Source organism: Macaca nemestrina, chromosome 14, assembly GCF_043159975.1.
Source record: "Macaca nemestrina isolate mMacNem1 chromosome 14, mMacNem.hap1, whole genome shotgun sequence".
In the NCBI taxonomy this organism is placed as follows: domain Eukaryota; kingdom Metazoa; phylum Chordata; class Mammalia; order Primates; family Cercopithecidae; genus Macaca; species Macaca nemestrina.
The window spans coordinates 2961117-2986914 of NC_092138.1; the positions used below are offsets into that span (position 1 = coordinate 2961117).

A 25798-nucleotide genomic window follows, 5' to 3' on the forward strand; every position below is an offset into this window, starting at 1 on the left:
TCTACAAAAAAATACAAAAATTAGCTGGGTATGATGGTGCACACCTGTAGTCCCAGGTACATGGGAGGCTGAGGTGGGAGGATCTCTTGAGCCTGGGAGGTAGAGGCTGTAGTCAGCCATGTTTGCACCACTGCATTCCAGCCTGGGTGACAAAGTGAGACCCTGTCTCAAAAAATACAAAAAAACAAATAACAAAAAACCCCAAACACTTAGTGCTTTTACTTTTTGTTAAACAGGCATCTTCCTGGGAATTGAGGACACAGAGTAAAAGATATAGTCTCTGCCTTCTGAAAGCACACAGCCTACTGAATACCATGAGTATTAATTATGTGACTGGGAAAATAAATGCCCATGTCTGGGTCCAATACAAAGAGACCTGCAGGATCCCCCAGGAGAACCTGGGGTCCTGGTCTTAGCTATGCCACTAAATTTGTCTCTGGCCAAAATAAAGACATTGGTCTACTCTTTTGCAAAAGTATTTTATTGTATGTATGTATATAAATGTATATGTAATAAATACTTGGCCAATAATAAATATTGCATATATGCATATATAATAAAATGCTTATATTTATATACTTCTGGTTATATTTTACTACATATATGTCTCAACTGCATGTATATTCTGATTTACAGACAAAACACTCTTAGTCCAGTTACTCATTATGATATAGAAACTACAGAATCTAGTAAATACTGTATTTTTTAAATTGCCTACTTCCCAAACCTTCTTTTCTATGCATTTGTGGCAAAAGATCACAATAACTAGTATTTCATCATTGCAACACTTTTGTATTTTCAAAATAAGGCTTTCTGAATTAAAAAAATTAAATTGGCATGCCAGAGTTGTACATATATTGAGGGCACATGCGCTATTTCGATACCAGAATACAATGCATAATGATCAAATCAGGGTCACTGGGATGCCCATCACTTTGAGCATTTATCGTTTGTGGTGGGAACATTACAATCCTCCTCTAGCTATTTTGAAATATCCAATAAATTACGGTTAACTATAATTTCCCTAGTTCTATCAAATACTAGAACTTCTTTTATTTAACTGGACTTTTGTGCCCATTAATCAACTTCTTTTATAAAATACTTTAGGTATCCAAGTTTCAAATTGGAAAAGATAAAACTAAAATAAAATGGCTATATTATTTAAGATTATTCCCTGAAAAAATCCACTTAATGGTAAAGAAAGCTTATTTCTAAAATTTGGACTAAAACCCCATTGCCTTACCTAGTTAAGATTCTGTTATTCCTTTTTATGCAAAGCACAGAATATGGATTCTCTAAAAGCATCATCATTCAGCTTTAGAGTGGACTGATTGATGGTAGACGAGCTAGAAATATGTCTCCTGCTGAATGAGGTAGGTCTAGGAAATTTTTTATTAATGTGGTAGCCATTAAAAATTACCATTTCAACTTCTGTGATCATCATTTTAGCAAGATAGTCTAGTAGAGAAAATGCGATTTTATTAGTTATTTATGGAGAATGCTTGAATTTTAAAAGATCTACTTTACATGAGCTGCAACTTTCATTCCATTTTTAATACTGACTGTGCAAAATACTGAGAATGTGTAAGTGAAATTCACAGTGCACTTCAGTTTAATTAGGGCAGATACTATAATAAAGTCTTGTTTTTTCAGTTGTTTTGGAAAGTTTGGTGTTTTCAGTCTGAGCATAAAGATGGCCAGTGTTTTTCACCAGTTTCTTATTGTTACAGGCAGATTCCCAACCTTTGGAGATCAAAATAGAATACTCAGGATTTGTCATAGTGATCAGACTTCCTCACAACTTCCTAATTAATAGGGATATCTCATTTTTCTTCTTTTCTCCCTATTATTTTCTAAAGCTGATACTATAGTCTACACTTGGGAATACTGCATCATAGTACCATCATCTCTTGCAGCAGTATTAAAAATTCAGTAAGAGAACTTTCAAAGACTTTTTGCTTTTATTTTATATTTTATTAAAAATTTTATTTATTAAAAATACCTATGGTTCTAGAAATTGTACTTTCCTAGGAAATGTGGAAACTTCTAAAAGCTACTACTTATTATTTGCCAGGGAACTTTATTTAAGGTAAAGTAGAGCCATAAATTTAGGAGGTTGCAAAGAAAGCTAAAAGGGAGAAATGTTGAGTCAACTTTTAACTTTTTTTTTTGTTTTTTGAGACAGAGTCTCACTCTGTTGCCCAGGCTGGAGTGCAGTGGTGTGATCTCGGCTCACTGCAACCTCCACCCCGCCAGGTTCAAGTGATTCTCCTGCCTCAGCCTCCTGAGTAGCTGGGATTACAGGCATACGCCACTACGCTCAGCTAATTTTTGTATTTTTAGTAGAGACAGGGTTTCACCATGTTGGTCAGGCTGGTCTCGAACTCCTGACCTCGTGATCCACCTGCCTTGGTCTCCCAAAGTGCTGGGATTACAGGTGTGAGCCACCGTGCCCAACTGTTAATGATTATTTTGGGGGAGTAGATCAACAATAATAAAATCATTATGATCCACACCTAACCCACTGAAAAAATTTCCAGATTCTCAATTTCTGTTTAATTGCCTATCTTCTGGCCAATTCAACCTGCATTAATTACTATAGCAATACAGTATGTCTTGACAGATAACATAACTAGTTTCTTCACCTTATATTTCATCTTAAAAATTATCTTGCTTACCCTTTCATCCTTAATTTCCACATGAATTTTAAAACCAGGTTGTTGCAATCCACACAAGTAAAACACTTGGCATTTTTTTGGAATTTTGTTAAAATTACAGACTAATCTGAGGAGAATGTCAACTTTAAAAGAGGGTATCTCAACAGCAGCATTACTGATATTTTGGGCTAATTATTTTTTGTTATGGCGGGCTGGCCTGTGCACTGTAGGATGTTTAGCAGCACCCTGACTTCTAATTAATAGATACCAATATAAACAACCTTCCTCTCTGTGTGATGACAAAAAATGTCTTCAGACAATGCCAAATGTCCCCTGAGGGTCAAAATCACCCCTGATTGAGAACTACTGCTTTAAGATACTGAGTCATACTATTCACGACAGTAGTGAGTCAATCCATTCATTTGGCTGTCCTTAATTCTCTTGAATAAGTTTTGTAATTTTTTCCATAAAAGTACTGCAGTTATTCCACAGAACTTTACATTTTTGTTAATACTGCAAATAAAATTTTTCTAGGTGTGTAATGGTAATTATTTTATGATTTTATAGAAATTCAACTAATTCCTCAATACTGACTGACCATAAATGCAGCAAACTTACTGAACTCTTATTTTTCCTGATATTTCTTTCTATTATTTTAGATTTTCTATGTAGGCAATCATGTTATCTACAATATCTGCCAGCTTTGTTTCTTTTCCAAACTTTTGATCACTTACATGTATTTTATTTCCTCTTGTGTCTTTAACTGACACATGAATGAAGTTTAAAAAATTATATATTTGTTATTGATTACAATTAAGAATATAGTTTGCATCACGACAATTCTATAAAATTTGTTGATTCCATACATTTGCAAAATTTTTTATACCTACTCAACAATAATGTATAATATTCTATAAAAATAATTTTTCTTTACTAAACGATATATGGCTGCTACATCAAGTTTGTTAATTATAATATTAAAATATTCTTACCTGCTTCACTTACTCATTCCCAAAAATGTTATGTTAAATTATTCCACTGTTTTGGGTGTCACTTTGCCTTTGCATATTTGTTACTTCTTTATTTATATATATATATACACACACGTATATATACATGTGTATACACACACACATATAAAGAATATATGTTAGTATATATATAAAGTGTGTGTATATATATATAAAGAAGTACATGTATATATACACATATACACTTTCTTTTTTTTTTTGAGATGGAGTCTCGCTCTGTTACCCAGGCTGGAGTGCAGTGGTGTGATCTCGGCTTACAGGCGCCTGCCACCATGCCTGGCTAATTTTTTTTTGTATTTTTAGTAGAGATGAGATTTCACCTGTGTTAGCCAGGATGGTCTCCATCTTCTGACCTCGTGATCTGCCCGCCTCAGCCTCCCAAAGTGCTGGGATTACAGGCATGAGCCACCGCACCCTGCCACTTCTTTATATATTTTAAACAATCTGATGATACACACAAGTGTAGTGAGTTCTTTCTAGTGTGTTTATCTCAGCATTAGAGTTCAAGTTTACCCTTAACAACGCTTTTCGTCTTTTTCTGATATAACACAGCTATATCTGCTTTCTTTTCATTTGTATTTACTTGGTAAACATTTTCCATTCTTTTAGTTTCAACTTCACTGAGTGCTTATATTTTATCTTTTGTAATCAAACTATAGCTTCTTTAAAAATCCAATATGATAAAATCTAATGTCTGGTTTTTAAATGAACAGAGTTTACTCATATTTATTATGATTATTTGTACACCTGTATGCATTTAAACCATCTTCTTTTATGCTTTTTGTTTGTGGTTATTTTTAAAGACTCTAAGATAATCACAGAAAAGTCCTATTTAAATTCTTAAGTAAAATAATATTACAATTACATGTGTCATTATATTAGCCAAACAACTTGTGGATTTTTGCAGACAGTTGAATTATATGTTATATGTATATTTCAGAAAATATATTGGTCTATTTGAACATAGTCCTCTATACATTTATACACATATACTGACTTGCAGCATAGTTCAATATTTTAAATCATTATAATGCCTTTTAAATATATTTGTTTTTATAATAAATCATTGACATGTTATAGTTATTTGATAGACTATTCTTACTGTGCCTGAGGAACTGTCTGATCATAAACTTTTTTTAAGTAATATGCTTTAGATGAGTTGCTGATTACAGGGACAACTTATGGAAAAATCGTGTTTATATTAACAATACTACTGGCTCCATTGGCAGACATACGCCTGAAGAGACTTAAAATAGCTTTCACTTTACTTTCATTCCCGAATACTATTTTTATCATAAACTTTCCACCAGGAAAACCTTACTAGGCACTTCAGTAACAGAAAAGAAGTAATAAAGACTACGATTTAGGTTCTTATGTCTACACCTTAATCTAAATTATTACAATTATAAATCTTTTTATTTTATGAGACTGGTAAATTCCATTTTTATAAACTGAAAAATCAATTTTATTTGAAAAATTAAAATAGAAATTGTAATTTCCCACCCCCACCCCCATACACACCCCCACATTTACAAAACATAGTCGGCAAGAGTTGGGATAGGATTTGAGAATGCTTATGGTCTTACTGTTGGATAGACCTGTCTACTGGAAGCTGCAAAGTAAATAAAATAAGGTCAAAAAGCAAATAACTCCACAATGCTCCCTTCTGAATGTAGGAGGGGAGTTAATTTTTAAAACCTGCTTCTCTCCTAAATTTTTTTCCAAATGAAAGCCCAGGTCTTCAGTCACACCAGTGCAGCCGTTTACAGCGCTGAAGTGACATGGCTAAGGGTATCAGAGGACCTGCACCCAACTCAGTTTCTCCCACCCCTCTCCTCAAACTCAGTTCATGGGAAGGTCACTCAACACAGGTGGCTCCAAGTGATACGTTCCTCTGGTTACTGCCCTAAGCGTATGTGAAGTCTACAATAAAGTGTGCACTTAATACTAACAGAAGGTTCTGTAACAAAAAAACGGTTGACCAGTCTGGCCAATAGTGAAACCCCGTCTCTACTAAAAATACAAAAATTAGCCGGGCGTGGCGCGCGGGTGTAATCCCAGCTACTCCGGAAGCTGAGGCAGGAGAATCGCTTGAATTCGGGAGGCGCAGGTTGCAGTGAGTCGAGATCGCGCCACTGCACTCCTGCCTGGGTGACAGAGCGAGACTCCATCTCAAAACAAAAACAAAACAAAACGGTTAACATTATTCTAACTAAGTTATAAAGCCACTAGCATATTTGCCATTCTGTCTTTCTTGTAATAACCTGCCAATGCTCTCCTCTCTGACCTGTAGAGAATGGGGGTGGGAACAGACCAATGAGCTGGAGGTCTTCTGAACAGCCAGGAGCTGGAGGGCTGGAGCCCTCACAGGCAGGAGCCCCTTGTGGAATGGAGAAAATGAAAATTTCTAGGATTGTTAAAGATGTCTTTTAAAAGATTTGAAGGTGGCTGTTTGTCTCATTACAGAGCCCAAAGCTAACACACATCATCACATTATCATACCAGACACTTTAAAATGTACATCATACAAAATATTGTACAAAACCATTTTAACTGATGGGAAATTATTTCACACCTGAAACTTACCGGTGGCTAGATTTGAAACTATGGATCAGATCTGTTACTGTTACTCACTGCACTAAAACTGCATTCATTTCTAAGTAACAGAAAGTTATATTAGGATTGTACATCAAAATATTGAAAAAGAGTGTCTCATAAATCTATATCATTTTGTAATTCTGAACTTAAGATTAAAAATAATATCCATGTAAATGTATAGTATGTATTCTATAGAAAGCTCCAGTAGATTAAAGTGAGTTTTCCCAATTTCACAATATTTTTTAAAGTGATGCAAAGTAGACTTTCTATGCCAAATAAAAAAGTGGATTACCATGTAGGCCAAACAATCAACTCAATTTTCAGGAATCAAATTACTGCTTAGATGAGCTATTTTACATCCAAATCAATTATACTGACACCTGGATTGACACTTGGATTTTTTTTGAGGTGGAGTCTTGCTCTGTCACCCAGGCTGGAGTGCAGTGGCGTGATATCGGCTCACTGCAACCTCCACCTCCCGGGTTAAGCAATTCTCCTGTCTCAGCCTGAGTAGCTGGGACTACAGGCACACACCACCACACCCAGCTAATTTTTGTATTTTCAGTGGAGACGGGGTTTTGCCGCAGTGGCCAGACTGTTCTCAACCTCCTGACCTCAGGTGATCCACCCGCCTTGGCCTCCCCAAAGTGCTGTGATTACAGGTGTGAGCCACAGTGCCTGGCTTAAGTTTTTTTCTAAAGCATGTACTCTACATGATCTAGTTGTTTTATGACAATGCTTTTTAAGTTGCTGACATAAACCCAAAGATTGAAAACATTTACATATTACAAATTAAAAGAAAACCAAAATGCATTTCAAGAATAACCTCAAAAAGAACTTCTGAAAAAGAGGCACTGCAATCTACATGAGAAATGTTTTTCTGCTCAAAAGAAAGCATACAATGTAACTTTCAAACTCCTGAAATTCTATGTTAGTTGTTTCAAAGTGTGGTCTATAGAACACTTGGTGCTTGAAGCTTTGCTATTGCACTAAAGAAGATGTCAATGAGTGTGGGAAATTGTTGCTTCTACAAAATAAACAGTCCTTTTACGCAGGACCTCTCAGAGTTTATGGTGTTAATATTAACGCTGATTTCTAAAAGAATGATAGAATATGCAGCATTATATCCCAAATCAATTTAAGACAAAGATTTGGAGGAATTTGCTTTTTGAATTGCCACATGAATACTAGGTTAATTAATTAACTAAACTAAACTTCCCAGAGAATGATACTTGATTTCCAGTGAGTGGAAAACTTACCAGCTGTTTCTATTTTAGGAAAAATAAAAAACACATTATATAGTATTCACAATGAACTAGTAAATCTTCTGTCATAAAATTTAGTCCTTAGATTAACTGATCATATTTCATCAAAACTTGTATTTCAGCTTGCTTGAACATACTTTAGTTACCTTATTGTATCAGCTTGTCTGACATTTAATTAACTATGCATAATTAAAGAATAAAAACCACATTTTTGTGCAGGGAAATCATATAGAAATCACCATTCATTCCGGCCAGCATCACAGTTGCAGTAATACTGAGAATCAATGCAGTTCCCCTCTAATCCACAAGTACACTTTTGAGCATCAGGCAGAGAACCTCCCCAGTAAGTGTGTGTTTCATTGGTTCTTCCAACCCACCAGCTCAGTGGGGTTCCATCTGAAAGACAAGCATGAGAAAGATGACATGTACTTTGTCCCTCACTACCACCCTCCCCATGTAACTGCCTTTACTCCCAGGTGTAAAGTATGTGTGTGTGAGAGACAGAGAGAAGATGAGACTATACTTAAAAACTTATATTTTACCTCTGAAACAAAGATGTTTCTTTAAGCATGCTAACCAATGTTTCCCCCCCAAGATTTCAATATCCAGGCTTAAATGATTCCCATCTATTTTTCTTCTATTAGAAATCAGTCAGTTGCATGTGATGTATACTTTCTATAGAAATAACATTCAAAAAACATTCACCATTAAAATAAATCTCAGAGTAATTTGCACACTAAAGATAAGATGTATTTGAAATTATGAAATGTTCATTGAGAAAGTTTAATATTATACAAAGACACTGATTTATCTCATGCCATCTTTTTTGCTACCTGTATATTACACATTTGGAAAGATGTGGTACTCTCTTTCAGGACTTATGAATTTTTGGAGGTATTTGTTTTTTTTGCATTGGATGTCCTGACTCTATTTGGAAGTTAAGGAATGACATTGATAGGCTTTTCTCATCTCTGAGGTTAGAGGTTTCTTATGCAAAGAAACAAAGTGCCCTGGGTCAACTACAGCTCTGACGAGTGTACCTCCTCCTCAGCACTGACAAGGATTAAATGATAGAGCCAGACACTAACTTAGATCTACAGAACTGCATGTTAGGACAAGGGATGCTGCCAGGGGTTGCGCAGGGTTGGGGGAAGATTGGGGTGATGGACTGCATATCACAGTAAAGTTAGGATAATTTAAAAAGCAGGTGTCAGGCCACCTATCTTAAAAAAGGAAGGGGGTCAGGAGCCACATGTTGCAGTCATCACAAATTAGGGCATGAGGAAAATGAAACTGGATAAACTCAACCAGTTTTTTAAACATGCTTGGTCATTTGGTGCTGTTTTTCAAATTTCAATAGGTTGTTACCATTGGAATATGAATTGAGATCTGGAACTTAGCTTCCACCTTACTGCTTATTACAACTCAATTATAACTCATTCATAGATAAGATCTCTGCATTCATGACCACCACTGCTATCCACCACCTGCCCCTCTGCCAAAAAAAAAAAAAAAGCAATCTGGGAAAATTTAAAGGGGAATTAGTATCAGGAATCTTTTTAAAATATGCTAACAGCTTATCACTACAAAGTAACAGATATTTCAAAAATTAATATACTCTTCTGAGAACGCCACTTTAAAAATTATCAACTTCACCATTAAACTCTCGCAGATTAAAGAGCAAAACACTCATTCTATCCTAATGTACAAATGTAAATTTACATCTAAATCTCCCATATTTCCCATAAAGTAGTAAAAATATATTTTTTTAGAAACAGTAACAAAAAGACGTAAGGGGGGAACTTCTAGACAGATAAAAGATCTTGTAGACTTGTCTATCCCTGCTATTTCCACCAAGGATAATGATACATTCTGGAAATAATACAGAAGACAACCGAAGAGGATTCTGAAAGGTAGAAAGAGGAAGGTTAGGACCCCAGGACCGGAAAATACAATAACATAACTTTAAAAAAAATGCTGAATCAGCTCAAGAATAGAGTGAAAATACAGAGGACAGAATCACTGAACTTTAGGACCCATCAATAGGTTTTATCTAACCTGACCAAAAAAGAGAAAACAGACTGAATATAAAAAGAACTGAGCCATAGGGTTCTATCAGACAATACCAGAATCTCAAAAAGAGAGAAGAAAGTGTGCTGAAAGAGTACCAAAAAAATACTGGCTATAAACTTCCCACGTAAGGTAAAACATATTAACCCACAGATTTAAGAAGCTATTTAAGTCCAAAAAAGGTTAAACCCAAAAATATCCACACCAAGATCTATCATAATTGAACTTACTGGAAACAAAACAAAAAAATCTTGAAAGCAGCCTGAGAGAAGAACACATTACCTGTAAAAGAACCCTAATTTGAATGATAGTAGATTACTCATCTGAAATTATAGAACCAGAAGGAATGGCATAATTTTTTCAGGGCTGATAGAAAAGAATTGTCAACTATAAATTCTATATCCAGAGAAACTATCCTTCAAGAATAAAATGGAAATAAAACCCTTTTAACACAAAAGAAAACTAAAATAATTTGTCGCTAGCAGACATTCCCTAAAGAATGGCTAAAGGAGGTTTTTCAAAAGGAAAATAAGTTATAACGAAGGATTCTTGGAACATCAGGAAAAAAATGAAAAGAGAAGAAATATGGGTAAATACAATAGACTATCCTTATCATTAATTTTTGAAATGACATATGATAATTGACACAAAAATTGTAATACCATATGATACTCAAGACAATGATATATAGAAGTGGGGACGATAAAGGACCCAAATAGAAATAAGGATTCCATATTTCATTATATGAGTGAAAATATTTAAGTTGACTGTGATAAGTCACATATGTACACTATAATATCAAGCAATCAGTAAGAAGATTATAAAAATTAAATGTAAATGGTTAAAATATAACAAAAGTTAGACACTGGCAGAGTGAACTGAAAAAAAATAACACAACTAGAGATTTATAAGAAACTCACTTCGAAATAAACATAGGCAGGTTAAAAGCAAAAGGATGGAAAAAATACACTCTGCAAAATTAACTTTGAGAGAAAGCAGAATAGTTATCTCATAAAACAAACTTCAGATCAAAAATACTAGAAGCAAACAGGGACATTACATAATGATTTGTTTTTAAAAAAACAGTCACCAGGAAGACATAAATGCATATGCAAGAAACAATCGACCCTTAAAAAATGAAGCAAAAATTGAGACTTCCGGGTTTCCAATCTGACATGACGCTAAGTGTCTGGAAGTCATCACTCCCATTCTCAAAACAAGAGAAAAGCTGAACTAACTAAAAATAAACAATTCTTCTTAGATCCATTAGAGAGTTAAAGTCATAGGGCAAACATTACTCCTAAAGCTGCAGAGACAAGTGAAAACAGGATCACAGCTAATGGAGCCAAAGCAGATGGTGGAGTCTGGAAAAAGCACTTACAATGTAATTGAGCAATTGGTGGATACCAAGCAAGGACAAGCTACAGAGATTAAAAACTCCTAGAGTGGGGGATAAGCCTCAGAGGGTCAACACACCTTCATGAGTTTTATCTCCAGGAAGAGCCCCAGCAAGTTCTCAGAATAAAGATAGGAAAAGAATGCTCCTATGTCTCCAGCAGGGGGAGGGAAGGAGTAAACATTTTTGAAATAAGGGCAGAACATTATGTTCTCCTTAACAACATTCTAATCCCCCCAAAAACTAGCTTACTAGAGCCTAAACCACCTAGGGGAGTGGAAATACCCCGCACCAGCCCCCTCTACCCTTCTTTTCTCACCCAAGGGAAGGGGAAGGAAGCTGAGAAGCACTCGGAAGCTCACAGTCCAGGAAGACAGGTTCTCTACAAGACTGACATAATCATAAGAGTATAGGATGCTTTGGCCGGGCACGGTGGCTCATGCCTGTAATCCCAGCACTCTAGGAGGCCGAGGTGGGGGGATCATGAGGTCAGGAGATGGAGACCATCCTGGTTAACACGGTGAAACCCCATCTCTACTAAAAATAACAAAAAATTAGCCGGGTGTGGTGGCGGGCGCCTGTAGTCCCAGCTATTCGGGAGGCTGAGGCAGGAGAATGGTATGAACCCGGGAGGCAGAGCTTGCAGTGAGACGAGATCGCGCCACTGCACTCCAGCCTGGGCGACAGAGCGAGATTCCGTCTCAAAAAAAAAAAAAAAAAAAAAAGAATATAGGATGCTTCTCCCCTCCTCACACCTTACCATCACATCAGTAAGTTACCTGTATAGTAACAGGAGACTAAAAATGAAAAAGCTGTCAATTTTAGACCCTATTTAAGACAGAGTCTCTAGGGAAACTCAAATAAAATGGAAGAAAGAAAAATAAAAGAATCTTAGTGGAAAATTTAGCCTGTGACACCACAGTTATACATAGAGCAAACACAGCCTACCTACTAACCAGATAAACATAAAACCTTACTTTAAAGGCCTCCTTACCTCAGTTCCTTTGCCAATACAACATGTCTGGCTTTCAACAGAAAATTGCAAGGTATGCTAAAGCCAAACAATACAATCTTATGACACAAATCAAGCAAACATGCAGATATAACAGATTTTGAAATATTGGGTAAGGAATTTGAAATAATAATCAATATGCTAAGGGCTCTATGTTGAAAAAGTGGGGGCAACACGCAAGAACAGATAGGTATTATAAACAAAGATATGAAATCTCTCAGAAAGACTGGGAAGTGGTGAGGAAAGAATCAGTGAGTTTGAAGAGATGTCAATAAAAATTTTCCATTAAACACAAAGAGAAAAAGAATGAAAAATGAAACTTAATATCCAAAACCCACTGGACAATTTTTTTCTTTTTTGAGACAGAGTCTCACTCTGTCGCCCAGACTAGAGTGCAGTGGCACGATCTCGGCTCACTGCAAGTGCCGCCTCCCGGGTTCACGTCATTCTCCTGCCTTGGCCTCCCGAGTAGCTGGGACTACAGGCGCCCGCCACCACGCCCAGCTAATTTTTTGTATTTTTACAAAAAATACAGAGACGGGTTTTCACCATGTTAGCTAGGATGGTATCGATCTCCTGACCTCATGATCCGCCCGCCTCGGCCTCCCAAAGTGCTGAGATTACAGGCATGACCCACTGCGCCCAGCCCTGTTGGACAATTTCAAACGGTGTAACCTATGTAACCCATAATGGAAATACCAAAAATAGAAGGGAGTGAGAACCAGAATATTTAAAATAATGACAGTTGAGAATGTTTCAAAATTAATGACAGACATGAAACCATAGGTTCAGGAATTTCAGCAAACACCAAGCAGGTTACCTAGGCATCTCATATTCAAAATGCAAAAAATCAGACTTTCTTAAAATTAAAATATTTTAAAAATAAAATATTGAAATAAACCAGAGTAAAATAAAATACCTATATAGGAGCAAGAATGAGAATTATGTCAGATTTCTCTTAAGAAACCATGCAAGCAAGAAGAAAGTGAAGTAAAATATTTAAACTGTTGAGAGAAAACACACACTAATATAGAATTCTATCAGTAAAATTATCCTAAATAGTAAAGTAGAAGTAAAGACTGTCTTAGACAAATAGAAATTGAGGAAATCTTTCTCCAGTAGACCTACCTGGTAAGTCGTGTTAATAGAAGTTCCTCAGAGAAGAGATAAACAATAAAGGTCAAAAACTCAGAAATACATAAAAAGGTAGGAGCATTAGAGAAGAAATAAATAAATTTAAAATAAAATCTAGTGTCTTCTTCTTAATTGATGTAATAGGTAACAGTTAGTTCTAAATAATACTAACTGTATTAGGTGATTATGGCTTATGAATAAGTAAAATGAATGATAGCAATGTAATACAAAATAAGACAGAAGGATTGGAAATACTGTGTTATAAAGTACCAGCACCATTAATGAAGTGGAATATTGTAATTTGAAAGTAGATTGTTATAATTTATATTTCATACTCAAAGGCTACCACTAAAACAATTACAAAGAAATGTAATTAATATTCTCAGAGAAGTGAGGATACAGAATCATATAAAATGCTCAATTAAAACAAAAAAATATGAGAGAGGAATTCAGGAAAAAAAGAAGAAACAAGGGCAACAAATAAAAAAGAGTTACAGTATGTCAAATATTAATCCAAGTACCAATAATCACTTTAAATGTAAACAGTCTGAATATACCAATTAAGACAGAGGCTGTCAGAGTGAACAGCAACAACAACAAAAACCTTGATCCACCTATATGTTGTCTACTGAAATCCTCCTTAAATATAAAATAGCAAGTAGATTTAAAGAGCTAGAGAAAGATATACCATACTAACACTAACCAAAAGAAAGCCAGAGTATCTAAATTAATTTTAGACAAAGCCAACTGCAGAGCAAGGAAAATTATCAGAGATGAAAAAGGGCATTACACAATAATAAAGGGGTTAATATAACAAGAAGATATAATAATACTGTGTATATATCTAGCAACAGAAGAGTCAAAATATATTAGGGGAAAACTATAGAACTGCAAGGACAGAGAGACACATCCATTATTACCACTGGAGACTTCAACACCCCTCTATGAGTAAGTGACAGACTTAGCAGGAAGAAAATCATTAAGGATAGATTTGAACTGACCAGCACCATCAGTCAACTGGATCTAACTGAATACTTTAGAATTCAATTAGTGTTACAGAATACTTTATTCAGACACCGCAGAATACACACTGCTCTCAAAGACAAATGCACAATTCATTAAGTTAAATCACATTCTAGGCCACAGAACACTTTACCAAATTTAAAAGAATAGAAATCATAAAAGGTATGTTCCTGAATCACAATGAAATTAAACTAATAATAGCAGAAAGAGAACTGAAATATCCTCAAATACCAAAAAATTTAAAAACACATTTCTAAATAACAAAACATGGTGAAAGAGAAAGTCTCAAGAGAAAAAAAAAATTTTAACTAAGCCAGTAATTAATAACCTTCTCAAACAGAAGGTACCAAGCCTAGATGATTCACTGGTGAATTCTATCAACACTGGAGAAATAAATGATACCAATTTTCCACAATCTGTTGCAGAAAAAAGAAGCAGAGTGACTATTTCTTAACTCATTCCATGGGCCAGCATTACCCTAATACCCAAACTAGCAAAACCTTACAAAAAAGTAAACTGCAAACGAATTTCTCTCCTGAACATGGATGAAGAAATCCTTAAAAAATATTAGCAAATTGAACCCAACCATGTCTAAAAATAAATACCACAACCAAGTGGGATTTACTCTATATATGCCTTTAACATTTAAAAATTAACTAATATAGTCCATCAGATCAACAAGCTAAAGAATAAAAATCATATGCTTTTAGTACTTTCTGCTCAATTTTTATGTAAACTTAAAATTGCTCAAAAATATAAAGCCTATTAATATAAGAAAACTGATGGAGCGGAATGGAAAAATAAACAGATCCACAATTATAGTACAGATTTCAAAATGTCTCTCTTAGCAACTGATAGAACTACTGGACAAAAAGTCAGGAAGGACATAGAAGATCTGAATAACATAATCAACCAACAGGATCTCATTGAAATACATACAGAATACTCAACTTAAGAATAGCAGAATATACATTTTTTTCAAATGTCCATGAGACATTTAGAAGACAGACCATATCCCGGGGAACAAAACAAACCTCGACATATTTAAAAGAACTAAAATCACACAAAGTATATTCTCTAAGCATAATGGAATCAAACTGGAAATCAATACCAGAAAGACAAAACGGAAATCTCCAAACACTTAGAAATTTTTAAAAATACACTTCTAAATAAGCTATAGGTCAAAGAATATGCTTCAGAGAAATTAAAATACCTAAATGAAAATGAAACTACATGAAAAACTAAATGAAAATGAGAATACAACTTATCAAAATATGTGAAACGTAGGTAAAACTGTGTTGATAGGGAAAATTTAGCAGTAAATGCTTACATTAGGAAAGAAGAAAGCCCTAAAGCCAATAATGTAAGTTCTTACCTCTAGAAACTAGAAAATAAAATAAAATTAACTCATACAAGCTGAAGGAAGGAGATAACAAAGAGCAGATGTCAATAAAATTTGAAACAGAAAAATAAGAGAAAATCATGAAATGAAAATCTAGTTCTAAAAAACAGTAAGACTGAAAAACTATCAAGACTGACAGATTAAAAAAGATGAGACAAACTATGAATATGAGAAATTTAAGTGGCTATCACTACAGATGCTGCAGACATCAAACGAATAATAAGAAAATACTATAAATAATTCCACACAAATCAACTTGACAATTTAGATTAATGGACAAATTTCTGAAAAAGTACAAACTACCACAATTCACCTAACATGAAATAGGTAATTTAAGTAATTATAACTCTTAAGAAAATTGAATTCATAATTTAAAATGACTGAAAAAAAAAATCTCTTGGCCCAGATGGTTTTACTGGAGAATTTTTTTTTTTTTTTTTTTTTTGAGATGAAGTCTCGTTCTGTTGCCCAGGCTGGAGTGCAGTGGTGTGATTACAACCTCTGCCTCCCAAGTTTAAGCGATTCTCCTGCCTCAGCTTCCTGAGTAGCTGGGATTATAGGCATGCGCTGCCCCACCCAGCTGATTTTTGTATTTTTAGTGGAGACGTGGTTTCACCATGTTGGCCAGGTGGGTCTCGAACTCCTGCCCTCAAGTGATCCATCTGCCTTAGCCTCCCAAAGTGCTGGGATCACAGGTGTGAGCCACCCTGCTGGGCCTTACTGCAGAATTCTACCAAATGTTTAAAGAAAAATTAAAGTTGATTTTACATAATCTCTTCCAGAAAACAGGAGACTAGAGAATGCTACCAAATTTACTTTATGTAGGCAGTATTGTCCTGATACTGAAACCAGATAAAGACAATATGAGAAAAGAAAACTGCATATCAATATCTCTTATGAATGTGAATGCAAAAATATTCAAAAAAATATTAACAAACCAAACATATTTGAAATGTATTTTTTGAATTATAAATTATGGCCAAATAGGAGTTGCTCTAGTTATGCAAAGCTGATTCAGTATGTCAACAGACAAAAGAAGAAATACAATATTTTAATACCAATTGACACAGAAAAGACATTTGACAAAAATCCAATGTCCTTTCAAAATAAAACCTGTCAGCCAACCAGGAATAAAAGGGAACTACCTCAACATAACGTGGGAAAAAAGAATGAATGCTTTTCCCCTAAGACAGGAAGCAAGGCAAGGATGTCTGCCCTCATCACTCTAGTTCAACCTAGTACTGAAAATGTAGGTATTGCAGTAAAGCAAGAAAAATAAATTAACTCCATACAGATTGACAAGGAAGAAATAAAGCTGACTCTACTTGCAGATGACATGATTTCCCATATAGAAAATCTCAAGGAATCTAAAAAAAATTAAGTTCAAAAAAGTAAGAGGATATAAGATTAGTATGGAACAGTTAATTACATTTCTATATTCTAACAACAAACATATGTAAACAGAAATTTAAAGCACAACAGCACTTACAATCAATCAAGAAACTAAATAAATGCCTAAGCATACTTATAAAACATATAATCTCTGGATGCTAAAAATTACAAAATGCTGAGGCAAGAAATCAAAGATCCAAATAAAGGGAAAGATATCTCATGTTCATGGATTGGAAGACTCAAAATAGTAAAACACCAATTTTCCCTACATTGAGCTATTATGTTTAATGTCACGCCCATAAAAATTCTAGCAAGACATTTGTAGACATTTGTAGACATAAACAAATTTATTATAAAATTTATACAGAATGAGGAAAGTTGCAGACTTACTTAAAGAATCTTGAAAAAGAAGAATAAAGCAGGAGGAATAAGTCAACCCTGCTATACAGGTACTATGTTCAAGTCAGGGTGATATTGGTGGAGGGATACAAATTAATGAAACAGATAAAGAATGCAGAAACAGACCCACCACACAAGTAAGTTCAACCAATTTTTAACACTATTTAAAATGTAATCAATGCAGGAAGGAAAGCCTTTTCAACAAATGGTTCTGGAGCAACTGAACATTCATAGTCAGAGAGAGTGAGAGAGAATCAACTCTCACAGCTTATATAAAGTGTGTCCCAAAATAGGGCATGGAATTAAAAGTAAAAGGTAAAACTATAAAACTTTTAGGAAAAAATTTTAAAAATCTTTGGAATTGGAATTTAGGGTTAGGTAAAGAATTTTTAGAATTGACATGATGTGTACAATCCGTAAAAGGAAAACATGATAAACTGAACCTCATCAAAATTAAAACTTTTGAAAAAATATTTGCAAATCACATATCCAACACAGGGCTAGTATCTAGAATATATAAAGAACTGAAAATTCAACAGTAACAAAACAAACAAATCCAAATGATTCAATTAGAAAATGGAACAACAAAAACACATTCACAGACATCTATCTCACTGAAAAGGATATACATATGGCAAATAAGCATATAAAACATGCTCAATATTATTAGACATCAGGGAGACACAAATTAAAACCACAATAAAGATATTACTACACACTTATCAGAATAGCTAAAATAAAAAATGGTCGTAACACCAAATGCTGATGAGGATGTGGAGGAAATGAAATCCTCATACACTGTTGGTGGGAATGGTACAAGCATTCTAGAAGACAATTTGGTAGCTTTTTATAAAGCTAAGTATGCAATTACCATATGACCCACCAATTGCACTTTGGGGCATTAATTCCAGAGAAATGAAAACTTATGTTCATACAAACCTGTACACAATGTTCATTGAAACTTTATTCATAATAGCCCCAAACTGTAAACAAACAACCCAGATGCCCTTCAATGAGTGAATAAACTCTGGTATATCCATGCCACCGATTACTAATCAGCAATGAAAAGGAACAAATTACTGACATACACAATTATGCAAATGAATCTACAAGAGATTACATAGAATGAAAAAACTCAATCACAAAGAGTACATACTATATAATTTCGTTTACATAACATTCTTGAAATTTAAAAAAATCCATAGAAATGAAGAACACATTAGTGGTTATTAACAAGCAATAGGAGGAATTCTTTTTTTTTTTTGAGACATATTCTCGCTCTGTCACCCAGGCTGGAGTGCAGTGGTGGGATCTCGGCTCACTGCAAGCTCCACCTCCCGGGTTCACAACATTCTCCTGCCTCAGCCTCCCAAGTAGCTTGCACTACAGGCGCCACCACCACGCCTGGCTAATTTTTTGTATTTTTAGTAGAGACAGGGTTTCCACCGTGTTAGCCAGGATGATCTCGATCTCCTGACCTCGTGATCCACCCGCCTCGGTCTCCCAAAGTGCTAGGATTACAGGCTTGAGCCACCGCGCCTGGCCAGTAGGAGGAATTCTTGTGCTGATGGAAATACTGTGTATCTTGACTGTATGGATGTCAAGATTCTGGCTCTGATATTGCACTACACTATACTTCTACAAGATGTCACCTTGGGGTGGGGGAACTGCTTAACGGTTACTTGGGTTCTCTCTTTTACTTCTCACAAGTGTATGTAAATCTACAATTATCTCAAAAAAAATTTTTTTTAAATATATTATCTTTTCAAAAGAGAAGAAATAGGGAAATTACCACTGACGGGAGTAGAATATTCCATTTCTTGTGTTATTTTAGCCCCTAGCCCAGTAGTTTCCAAAAGATTACCTGGCGATTTTTTTAAAACAATGCCAAATCCAAGGCTACACTTCATTCAATAACAACGAACTAACAAACAATTAAGTTTTGGAATGCCAACTTTAAAAAACTGGAGAACTGGGAAGGAGAGTTTCTTACTTACTGAACTTATGTAAGCTATCTCATTTATAAAAGAAACCCCATGAGATCAGTACTACAGGATCCATTTCATCAAAGAGGAAACAGAGTCTGAGAAAGATTAAGGAATGGCCAAAATTTCCATAGCTGCTAAGTGACAGACTTAGCATTTGAACTTCAAACTTGGAATGCAACGAGACCTTTGCTCTTTCTACTAAACCAAATTGGCTGGCAGGCATCCAAAAGAGAGAGGGATCACCCTGGGAAGGGAGGTCTAGCACAGTGGGTAAGTAAGAGTGTGAGGGCCGGGCGTGGTGGCTCACGCCTGTAATCCCAGCACTTTTGGAGGCTGAGGCAGGCGGATCACCTGAGGTCAGGAGTTCAAGAACCTCGTCTCTACTAAAAATACAAACATTAGCCGGGCGTGGCGGCACACGCCTGTATTCCCAGCTATTACGGAGGCTGAGGTAGGAGAATGGCTTGAATCCAGGATGGGGGCGGGGGGCGTTGCAGCGAGCAAAGATCGTGACACTGCACTTCAGCCTGGGCGACAGAGAGGCGAATCCAGGCAGAGGAAATGGTCTGGCATATTCCAGGGGCTGACTGGCCAGGACGGATTAGGGAAGGCAATGCAGGTATGGGTTAGTGGATCAGCGCAAACCACCTTCATATGACACTCATACACCACTTTCAACTTAACAAAAGATTTTGTATTGAAAATTTAAGAGTGAAATTAAAGTGGCTTTATTATGCTACCGACATACACTGTTTTTGTTTGTTTTTTTAAGACAAGGTGTTGCTCTGCTGCCCAAGCTGGAGGGCAGTGAAGCAATCACAGCTCACTGCAGAGTTTCCAAAACATTACTTCCATTTATGAAGATTAAGGTATACATTTCTCAAGACATAATTTCAAAAAAATGAGACACCCACTGAAAAAAGTTTTTAATAACAGTAGTAATTATTTCACCCTAGACCACAGTGAGAGTAGCGGGGCTCAGGAAAGGCATACTCAGATAATCTAAAGGAAGGAAACAAACGTTCCAGGTAGATTCAGAGGAAGACTTTTGAGAAGAGTAAGGAGGTTACTGGTTCCCACTGGTCTTCATGAAGAACTCTGCTATACCCAACCTGCCCTACAGCCATTATCCCCTCAGTGTGAATGGAAAGCTAAGTCATAAGTTATTAGCAAAATTTCCCTGAATTACAAAAGGACAAGTCACTCACTAATCCTGCATACGAACGCTCAACGTCTCTCAGCGGTCAAGAAGGCGCTCAATTGCTCTTTTGCCCAATCAAGAGCGGGAAGAGAAGGAGCGAGAGGTCAGGCCTTTGAACTACGCGCCACGGGAGTGACCCTGGCCTTTTCTCCCTGGAAAGGCATCTCGCAGCCCGAGCGCCGCGCCCCGGCCCCATGCGCCCCCGTAGCCTCCAGCCGGGGCGCTTACCTCGTGAGTCCGGGCGCCGCGCGGTCCCGCAGCGCAGAGCCAGCCGCTGCTCGCAGCGCTCCGCCAGGCTCACCGCGGCCCGCAGCTGCCCCGCGCCCGCCGCGTACGCGAAGGACACAGCCGAGCGCGGGTGGCCGCTGGGGGCACCTCGGACGGTCACCGCGTCGGGGCCGCCGTGCCGCACCACGGTCCACGCGGCGTCTGCTGAGCAGAAACAGGCAAAGGAGAGGCATCACTGGGCGGCAGAGGCCAGCAGCAAGGGGCAAAGCAGACGCGTCTTTTATGTGCATACACTTTTAACTGAAATTTGCATTACTGCATGTTTGCTCCGATTTGAGGAGTTGGACCTGTGTAACAATGTACTGAGCCAGAACTCAGCCTCTAAGAGAAAGCATATGGGGAGAACTGATGGCCAAACTTTTGTGACGTCATGCCTAAAAGTGTATCATGTAAGCAATGACTCTTTAGTTGTTAAAACCATTTTTTACATCAACACAAGCATGGGGCCAAACTGTCTGGATCTTTATCTTTCTAAACTCATCTGCATTTTCCTCATCTGTATGTGCCTCTATTTCTTTCATTATCAAATAAATTTATAAAAGATACATATTGGGACGATGTGACGCACATACTCACGGGTATAATAGGAAGCAGCTCTATTAAAATAAAGTGGTTTAATTGTGTCAGCTTCTCCATCAGTGACCAAGCCCAGAGGAATCAGAGGCCTTGAGCTTCTAACAGCACTTTCCAGGCGGTGACTCTGGGCATCTGACTGCCTGCTGACATCATTTCTGATGTATCTCTGTCACTTGATTACTTATATTGTTTTGATGAAATAAAAACAGAACGACTCCATATCTCATAAGGGAAGAAGTGCATCTTGAGTTCTTCAGTGTTCCCAACAATGGACCTCCCACCACACTCGAAGTCACTTTAATCCTATGCTGGTGCTGTCTGGTCCTTTAACCTCTAGTAAGATGTATTTAGAACAATGGACATTTTACATAAAAATTTTCCAAACTGGAGAGACTAAGAAAGAGTCATATGAGGATTTTTTTAAGAACTACGAAACGAAACAATGTAATATATTTTACCTTGATAAATCACCCTTCCAGCCCTTCACATCTCAGGATGTTTAATGGCTTGGCTGCTAACTATGCATAAGACAAATTTCACAGCCTTACTGTTACTTTACACACGCCTAACAATAACAACAGAGATCAGAGGAACGGACAAGAAAACCAGCCATGCTACTGAAATATCTCTTTCGTCACAAAACCCATGGAGAGCAAAGGTGTGGTATGTACAAATGAGCCACAAGTTCAGAAAAAATCTGCAAATTTAAATAATGAATGCAATTTTCAATTAAATTATCACTCCGCTCACTGTACTCACCAAAGGAGGCTCTATGGTAATTTCAGTTCCATGGGTTCTTCCTTTAATATTGCTCTATTTTTTTATTTTAAAATTTTTATTTTTTTTATTTATTTTTGAGACAGAGTCTCGCTCTATCGCCCAGGCTGGAGTGCAGTAGTGCTGTCTCGGCTCACTGCAACCTCTACCTCCTGGGTTCAAGCAGTTCTCCTGTCTCAGCCTCTCATGTAGCTGGGACTACAGGCACACACCACCACACTGGGCTAATTTTTATATTTTTTTTAGTAGAGATGGAGTTTCACCATGTTGAAACTGTTGGCCAAGCTGGTCTTGAAATCCCTACCTCAGGTGATCCACCTGCCTCAGCCTCCCAAAGTGCTGGGATTACAGGTGTGAGCCACTGCGCCCGGCCTCATTTTAGAATTTTTATAATCTAGTGTTACTCTGTGCACATCACCTACTCTCACCTTCAGAGTTTTCCTATCAACTGAATCAAATATAGAAAAACCTATGGAACACTAAGTTGAGCATTGAAGATGATCAATCACATGCCATTTTTGGCCATGTGTTCATGATTTGTTGTACGGTGGGAGAGAAATGATGGTCCGGAGTAGTTCACATAGGCTGGTGGGCAGTATGATAGATTTGCAGTCACAAATGGTTAAGATGTAGTCATAGAAATGTCCTCAGTACTGAGAAGGGAACTGTTGAGAATACATCTATAAAACTGTTTTTCTGAAGAGCAGAATAGTAACCAGGGACATTATAGAATATGCATTTGTGTTTATAAAATTCCACTTGACTCACTTCTTATAATATCAATAGTAAAAGACCCAAAGAAGGACACAGACCATTGCCGTTCCCCTAATTGCTCACAATTTATTTCAACAGATTATAAGCACATTGGAACTGGAAAGATTTCAAAGAGCATCTAACATAACCCCCATATTTTTCTTTTTCTTTTTTATTAGAGATAGGGTCTCCCTCTGTTGCCCAGCCTGGAGTACAGTGGCACCTTCACAGTTTACTGCAGCCTCGACCTCCAGGGCTCAAGTGAATTGGACCTGAGTAGATTAATTATAACAGTGGCTAAATGTGGAAAGGGGTTCAGAGGTGTGGCTGAGTCAGAACACACTGGAGGCTGTCTCATTGGCCCAGGAGGAGGGTAACTGCAATAAGTTGATCCCTGTTCCACTCCTGTTGCTCAAATAAATATCTGACTTTGAAAATTAAGCTAATTTAACTTCATGATTTTGATTGGAATTAGCAGTACAGATGTTTCTCAATTTATGATGAAGTTGCATCTGGATAAACATTATAAATTAAAAATGCATTTTAATACATGTGACCTACTGAACCTAGCTCAACCTGGCCTAACTTAAATGTGCTCAGAACACTTAAATTGGCCTACAGTTGGGCAAAATCATTTAACACAATGCCTATTTTATAATAAAGTGTTGAATATCTCATTTATTAACTACTGTACTGAGAGTAAAAAATATATATAATAATAATGGTTGCGGCCAGTCGTGGTGGCTCACGCCTGTAATCCCAGCACTTTGGGAGGCCGAGGCAGGTGGATTATGAGGTCAGGAGATTGAGACCATCCTGGCTAACATGGTGAAACCCCATCTCTACTAAAAAGACTAAAAATTAGCCGGGCATGGTGACAAGTGCCTGTAGTCCCAGCTACCGGGGAGGCCGAGGCAGGAGAATCGCTTGAACCCAGGAGGTGGAGGTTGCAGTGAGCCGAGATCGTGCCACTGTACTCCAGCCAGGGCGACAGAGCGAGACTGTCTCAGAATAATAATAATCATACTTGTATGGGTACTTGAAATCAGGATGCATATGTTTTCACATAGTAAAGTCACAATATTTTAAGTAGAACCATTGTAAATGGGGATTGTCTGCACTTAAATAATAAAATTTACTCAATATATCATATGAAATCCCCAGCATCTGGTATACCCATTCCAAATGCCCCAGAAGAAAAAAGAAAATAAGATCTACTGTGTTCTGTTGTCAGGATCATACATATTAAGATCTCTTTTTGGAGAACTGACCTCTTCATTTGTCTGAGAAAGTTTATTTCTTTACTCTTCAAGGAGAAGGTTTTGTTTTGTTTTTTTCTCTCTTTCACACTTTAAGTATCTCACTCCATTATTCTTGCTGGCATGATTTCTGAAGAGAAGTTGCTATAATACTTATCTCCTCTGTAGGTAAGGTGCTTTCTTCCTCTGACTATTTTTAAGTTTACGTTTACCTGGGCCAGGTGTGGTGGCTCACGCCTGTAATCTCAGTACTTTTGGGAGGCTGAGGTGGGTGGATCACCTGAGGTCGGGAGTTCAAGACCAGCCTGACCAACACGGAGAAACCCTGTCTCTTAATAAAAATACAAAATTAGCCTGGCGTGGTGGCACATGCCTGTAATCCCAGCTACTCTGGAGGCTGAGGCAGAAGAATCACTTGAACCCAGGAGGTGGAGGTTGTGGTGAGCCAAGTTCGTGCCATTGCACTCCAGCCTGGGCAACAAGAGTGAAACTCCATCTCAAAATAAACAAATAAATAAATAAACAAATAAATAAATAAATAAATAAATAAATTTTACTTTTACCTTTGAATTCTATAGTTTGAAAATATATGCCTGGTATAGTTTTGGGGGCCTTTCTCCTTCTTTAGTGTTCTCTGAACTTCCTGGATTTGTGGTTTGGTGTCTGATATTCATTTGTGGGAATTCTCAGTCATTATTGCTTCAAATATACTTCTGTTCCTTTCTTTCTTTTCCTAGAATTCTCTTCACATGTATGTTACACCTTTTGTAGTTGTGCCACTGTACTCAGATATTATGTTCTGGGTTTTTTTTTTTTTTTTTTTTGAGGGGGGGTTCAGTCTTTTTTTCTCTTTGCTTTTCAGTTTTGGAAGTTTCTATTGAGGTATCTCCAAGCTTAGGGGATTCTTTCCACAGCTGTGCCTGGTCTACTAATAAACCCATCAAAGGCATTTTTCATTTCTGTTATGCTGTTTTTGATCTCTAGCACTCCTTTTTGCTTCTTAGAATTTCCATCTCGCTGCTTACATCGTTCATCTGGTCTTGCATGCTATCTACTTTATCCATTATGGTTTTTTCCATATTAATTATAGTTGTTTAAAGTCCTGGTCTAATAATTAATAATTCCAACATCCTTGCCATATCTAAGTCAGTTTTTTTGTTTTTTTGAGATGGAACCTTGCTCTGTTGCCCAGGCTGGAGTGCAGTGGCGTGATCTCTGCTCACTGCAAGCTCCACCTCCTGGGTTCACGACATTCTCCAGTCTCAGCCTCCCGAGTAGCTGGGACTACAGGCACCTGCCACCACACCTGGCTAATTTTTTTGTATTCTTACTAGGGACGGGGTTTCGCCGTGTTAGCCAAGATAGTCTGGATCTCCTGACCCCATGATCCACCCGTCTCGGCCTCCCACAGGCGTGAGCCACTGGGACCGGCCCTGAGTCTGTTTTTAATGTTTGCTTTGTCTCTTCAAAGTATGTTTTCTGCCTTGAAATTTTTTCTTTTTTCTTTTTTTTTTAGAGACAAGGTCTTTGTTGCCCAGGCTAGAGTGCAGTTGTGTGACCATGGCTCACTGTAGTCT

The 25798-nt window shown here is 37.0% G+C and overlaps 1 protein-coding gene across 7 annotated transcripts in view; it reads right to left on the bottom strand.

Annotated features, from left to right (window-relative positions):
• Positions 1-25798, bottom strand: part of LOC105498909 (contactin associated protein like 3) — a 242009-nt gene that overhangs the window by 36848 nt on the left and 179363 nt on the right. For 5 of the 7 annotated variants that reach the window (XM_071077491.1, XM_071077492.1, XM_071077495.1 and 2 more), the window contains 2 exons: positions 20797-21000; positions 7791-7947 (listed from right to left, as the gene is read on the bottom strand). In XM_071077491.1, the coding sequence (XP_070933592.1) occupies positions 7791-7947; positions 20797-21000 (361 nt within the window). The remainder of the gene's footprint in view (positions 1-7790; positions 7948-20796; positions 21001-25798) is intronic. The other 2 variants (XM_071077489.1, XM_071077490.1) reach the window with 2 other exon arrangements.